A 6,000-nucleotide genomic window follows, 5' to 3' on the forward strand; every position below is an offset into this window, starting at 1 on the left:
TCCACAAGTTTAAACTTTATATTTACATCAATACATTATATCAGAAAAAGGAAGCTGGATAATCATGATTTTCATCAGTATTTCTGCGGTAGGACAATTCATATTTTAAGATTATGACACAAGGCCACATTGATCTAAAGGTATGCAGTTACTTAGTTTTTAAAACCAACAGAAAATAGAATTACTGGAATTTATCTATTTAAAAATGGCAACAAGCAAAGCACTAGAAACTTTTTTGTTGCATACTGAAATCCTGAGCTCAAGAAAGACAGTGTAGAACATAACACTGACAGATCTTTGAAGTATCCTGTGCCTCCAGAGAACTCCTTCACAGCTTCAGAAAAAGTTCATTACTAATTTGAGAAACAGCGTGTAGCTACACAAAAAAATTAAGGATTATAGTAGTGTACTCATTTGATTTAGAAACTTTAATCACCGGTGACCCACAAAACACCAGAGAAAATTGCATTTCTTGTTTGTGGTAATAATCAAAATGTATTACCACAGTAATAAAAATTAAAGTGGTATGTTATATAGTTGTCAGATTTATTCTACTGAGTATAGCTTCAACTAGCAGCATTTAAAGAGTGAGGTTCCAGTACCAAGTGCTACCTAAGAGGTACCAGCTACCTCTTAGGAAAAAAATTTTCATCAGATTATCTCAAGCTGCTATTAGATAATTCTCCTGATCACCTTTCTCATACTACAGATTAAACACCCAGATGAATATAGCATGGGGAACTAAACCAGGACTGAGAAGCCCAGTGGCTGAACTAAGCAGGGAAAGATCTTGTGTTCTACTCTCATGCCTCGTTCACCAAACTAAATTACTGCCTGAATACCATTCAGAAAGTGTCTGTTTGCAGGGAACATGACTTGGTGGAACTGTGCATGGATTTTCTGGTTTTTGTTTTTTTTTTTCCTAAATTTGATTTCCAGAATATCTGCTCAGTCAATGAAGTAGTCAGTTTCTCCATTTGTCACAATCACACCTTTATGTTTTACAATGGAGCACACCAGAAGGAAAGCAGGAAAAACTGATCAATTACACAAGCTGTAACCACTTGTAGAATCTCTGAATAGAGAGGAATGAAAGAACAAGGATGTCATCAGCATTGAAAATAACAGCATCCCTTTACTAAACAGAATTGCAAAACATCTTCGTCAGATTCCTGCTCTTCTAATGAAGAAGTTAGAGCGATACCAATCAAGAAACATATTTTATTTGTTCGGCGCAGAAGATTAAAATGGATTCATTAGTGTAGGGATGAAGAGACTCACGTAAGTTAGCTGAGAGAGAACTCACACTACCTTCTTTGATTTAATGGCAGTAAGTACAAAGCATACATTTATTTACTCTGACAGGTGTACTTTGGATAGTTCAGGCTGGAACACGTTGAGAAAGTATCTGCACAGCATTTATTTAATTGGTAGCACAGACATTTCAAAAACCTCATAGCAGAACATACTTTTTATACTCTGACCGATTCTTTTTATATTCTGTCCAATTCTGGGCAATACTCACTAAGTTCAGACACATCTTGATTTTTCAAGAAAAGTCTTAGTAATGTTCACTTACATTACCAGTAAACAAACACATGCATCTAACTTTCTGTGCTGATTAGAATATTTCATTATTTTCTATTTGAGGTAGATTTGCCCAAAATACATTTCAGGTCCTCGTTTCCTCTCAGAAACACTGGAAGTCATAGACTGTTTTCCCTTCTAATTGCACCATTTTCTACTTATTTCCATTATTTTCTTACTTATACTATTCCCCCTCCCTCCCTGGGGTTACTGTTTTACTAGACTAATGGGGGAAAAATTGACACCTAATAACAAAGCAATTTTTAAAGAACATACTTAACATTTACTACCAGAGCGCAGCAATGTCCTGTATGTTTCTCAATGCCTTCTGTTTTACTGGATATAAAAGAAGACTAAATTGAATGGCTTATCTTTCAGACGAAGAGAGAAAAGGAATTGAGGACGGGAAGAAAAAGGAACGTGGACCAGTTCACCCTGAACGCCAGACCTAGCAAACACTGCCCCCACTATAAGGAATTATTGGTGACACAATTACAGAAACAGCTGGGGAAGCATTAGGCAGTGGTGGGGGTGCAAGAACAAATTTAGTAAACGCCTGTATAACTTGGGCAAAAAATCTTAATATAAAAAGAAATCCAACACTGCGTTATTAGAAACTGTTTTAATACCATCTGTTCCAAATGGAAAAGAACTTTATGCCAAAGTTATGAGCAAGAGAAAATAATAAGACTCTGATTACCTGTACTTTAGAGATGCAGCTGAACCTATGCAATATTCAAAAGAAAAACTTTCATAAGAGACTACTAAAAGATATTCTAAGTGCAGCAGTGAAACTACTAGTATTTTGTACCCATGAAAACATGCTATTACTCTTTCCAAAAGTTTATGAAAAAATCCACGCAATATACTTTAAAAACAGCAATCTGAGTGCCTGTTAGCACACACACACATATATACACATACAAACACAAACTGAAGACTTATAAGCAACCTAATGTCTATCTTTCCATTCTTAAAACAGAGGCTGTTAATGTTACAGACACCTTCTACTACCCTATCTCTCATAGTATCACGTACGCTCGTAGACAAGAGCCAAACTCCTTTTCCCATCCACTCCTTTAGACAATTAGTCATTCCCCAGATCGACTTAAAGCAAACATTACATTTTTTCTTGCTCTTTTATGCTGGAATGCAAAGGAAAAATACGGTTTTGTACTCATCTTTAGCAGACATTGGTTCACAACCAGGTTTCATCTTTGAAATAGCACAAGACTGTGAGCTATACAAGCTATACTCAGTCCATTGGGAAGGGACAAAAAACACGAACTGTAATCCTTTATCCACCCCTAAAGGGCAGAACTGAAACTCCAAACGATCTGCTGTGCCGCCAGCTGCTCAGAAAGGCATAATAGGAATATTTAGAAGGCTGTTGAGAACTGAGAGACCTAGAGAATTCTGTTTACCCAGAACTCACAGTGTTCTCTGCAATGAGACTGTTAATGAATCTCAAAAGGGCTTAATGTGAATGCTGTAGCGTAAGATTTATTAAACTTCCTATCACTCAAAGAAAAACGAGGACATAATGAAAAACATTGGAAAAGCTGAAGATAAACTTCTATTACAACATATATATAACCAGATAGGACCAACACAATTAGTTAATCTCCTTTCCTCTTCAATTTGATTTTTCTTATATTCTGTTTTGTTTAAAAAACACTTGGGGGCACAATAAAGAGCTTGAGAAAACTTGCTTAGAAAAAACAACTTGCAATGTACAAAGTTCATAGATTTCACACTGTATATTTAAGGCATTCATATCTATAACATGTATTCATCTTCCTTTACCCATACTTCCCTCCCTAAAGATAAAAGTACATTCAAAATCCTAGTCCAATGAGTCAGTTAAAAATACACATCTGAATCATTCGTATATTCTGAATGCAACTTTAAAGCCAACAGGGATACTATTAATACATATAACTAAAGAAACAGCCTCAGCTAGCTGCTTTTATTAATCACCTTGTCTGTTCCAGTTAACTGCAACTGATGCCACAAGGTTTCTCCTGCCAGTCTCCTTAATCTCTATGTTTGTTTGTTTTTAAAATTAAATATTTAAGTACACTAGCTACTGTCTTCTATTCTTGGTCTTATAGTTTTGGAGATTTTTTTTTTTAAAGCAAATATTTAAGCATACTACTACACTCCATCCCTCATTTGAAGTTTCTGGAGATTTCTATTTCCTGTAAAAAGACTTAACATAGTCCTTTAAACCTTAGCATTTTAAGAAAGCAAACAAGAGGTAAAGTTTACCTTTGTCCTACATACATCCTGTACTTACCTGTACAATTGTATGTTTGTTTCTAAAATTCACTATTGGTATTTTTTTCACAGTTCTGCTCAAGGATACCGTTTAAGGATCATCACCTCTTTTTGCTAAACTCTACAAAATTTAAGTCCTTGACTCACAAAGCTTCCCGTAAGAATACATGGTGGAACAGGTAGATGTCACAAGCTACTGACATTTGATGAAAAACAACAGCAAAGATTTGAGTAATTTATCAGAATAGTAAAACTGTCAGAAAAGTTGGCTGAATACTTAAGCGTACCAGCTCACGAAATAAAGCTTCTGCTAATGCTACTCTACAAATAACCATTTCCAACATTTCACGCCATCGCTCGAAGACTCCTTCCCCTGCACAGTATCGCTCTTGCTTGACACGTGTCATTTGCCTATCGCTGCAGGACAGAGGCTTAGTCTTCCTCTTTCACGCAGGCTCTTATCTTTAGCCCTATGGCCAAAAACAAGCCTTCTCCCTTCCTCCTGCAGCAGAGGAGCGATGAGAGGCCCACAATAAAGGAAAACTCAACTCACCGCTGAGCCGGGACACATTTTCTCCGGCACCCACCGCAGGCGCTACTCGCCCGTTCTCTGCACCGCTTCGTACCGGCGCCGGGGAGACACGGAGCCGCCCCACGAACTCGGCAGCGGCCCCCCCGGGCTGCCATTTCGCACGCCGGGCCCCTTTCCCCCGACCGAAGACGCCCTCGGGCATCCAGAGACCCGCCTGGCAGTCGGGGCCTACTCTCTCCTCTGCCCCCTCAGCTCAGGGCCCTCACACGGAGCCTCCGCCTACCACCCCCCCACCCCCACCCCCCGCCGCCAGCCCGGAGGCGAGCTGCCCTCCCGGAGGGCTCCGCACAAGACCTCTGACACGGGGAGCGGCCCGGCCCGGGGCCGAGCGCAGGCGCCGCCGGCGCGGCCCGGCCCCGCCGCCACGCAGGCCGGCCTCCCCGCATGCCGCGACACAGACAGGTGCAACTCTCCGGCCGCCTCCGGGGCCTTGCGCAGCCCAGCCTGGGCCCCCGCCTCCTCCCCCCAACACACGGAAAAGCCTCCCCTTGCCCCGCGCAGCACCATTAACCCTCCACCCCGGCCCCCCACGGTCCAAGGGCTGCCTAGCCCCCTCACAAAGACAGGCCCTCCCTCCCGGCGGGCCTCGCACCGAAACAGCGAAGCCGAGCCAGGCCGGCCCGGGCCTCCTCCACTCCCCTCCTCGGCTAGCCCCGGCACCGCGGGCCTCCCGCACGCCGCAGGGGCCACTGCCACCTCCCCCCACGGCGGCCGGCCCGACGCTCCCCCGCTCCGCCTCACCTCTTTGGGGACGAGCTGATTCTCCTCGCTGGGCACCATGGCCGGTGGCGCGGCGCTGGGCCCGCAGCAGGCTGAGCTGAGCGTCGTCGTCAGCAGCGGGAGGCGGGGGGACGCCCGCGGCTCATCCTCCTCCTCCGCCACCGCCCCAGCCGGCGAGGGCAGCGCCCGCCCCCTCCACCACCGCCAATCATTGGGGAAAATGGCCGCCATCACTCTCGCGAGAGCCGAGACAGCCCCATCGTCACCCGCCGCCGTTCTCGCCTTCGCCCCAGCAGCGCTGCCGACCCTCGGCTCGCCCGGGCGAGGTGCGCAGTTGTGGACTGGGGACGAGGAGCGGTGTGGGACTCGTAGCGTGTAGCGCCCCCCCCCCCCCCGCAGGCGGCCAGGGCAGAGCCCCGCGTCCCGTCCTCCTGCCGGCGGCCGTAAACGGTGCTTTGCTGCCACTGTTCCTCCCTCACGTTACTCTGCCCCCAAGAGAGCCACTGTCCGCAGGGAGACCGGGACGGGCCTCAGGGGAGGCTGGGAGGGCCCTACCACTGCCATTTGCCTCTATACCCTGCCTGCGTGGATCAGGGAGAGAGTAACGTGATTAAAATGGAGTTGGACTAGTGGAGTGCCGAGGAGCAGTATATACAGAGATCATAGCCTGCAGCTGTGGAGAGGTTATAAGGGCCTCCCGTGGGCCTTCCCCCCCTCATAAGAGCAGGGCTCCCTGCCAGGCTGCTGCCATGAGGTAATGGGAGCTAGCCTGCCCTATGGGGCTCTGCTTCCCTTCACCCCACACCTGGGGGGCTTTTGCC

General features: G+C 45.5%; 1 protein-coding gene across 4 annotated transcripts in view; it reads right to left on the reverse strand.

The window, feature by feature from the left end:
• The window catches only part of USP47 (ubiquitin specific peptidase 47), a 58,747-nt gene extending 53,216 nt beyond the window's left edge, over positions 1 to 5,531 (reverse strand). For 2 of the 4 annotated variants that reach the window (XM_063331391.1, XM_063331390.1), the window contains exon 1: positions 5,201 to 5,530. In XM_063331391.1, the coding sequence (XP_063187461.1) occupies positions 5,201 to 5,410 (210 nt within the window). In that variant the 5' untranslated portion in view covers positions 5,411 to 5,530. Of the gene's footprint in view, positions 1 to 5,200 lie in introns of all 4 variants that reach the window. The other 2 variants (XM_063331392.1, XM_063331393.1) reach the window with 2 other exon arrangements.
• Between the last annotated feature and the right edge of the window lie 469 nt (positions 5,532 to 6,000).

This window comes from Chroicocephalus ridibundus, chromosome 4 (genome assembly GCF_963924245.1).
Source record: "Chroicocephalus ridibundus chromosome 4, bChrRid1.1, whole genome shotgun sequence".
NCBI lineage: Eukaryota > Metazoa > Chordata > Aves > Charadriiformes > Laridae > Chroicocephalus > Chroicocephalus ridibundus.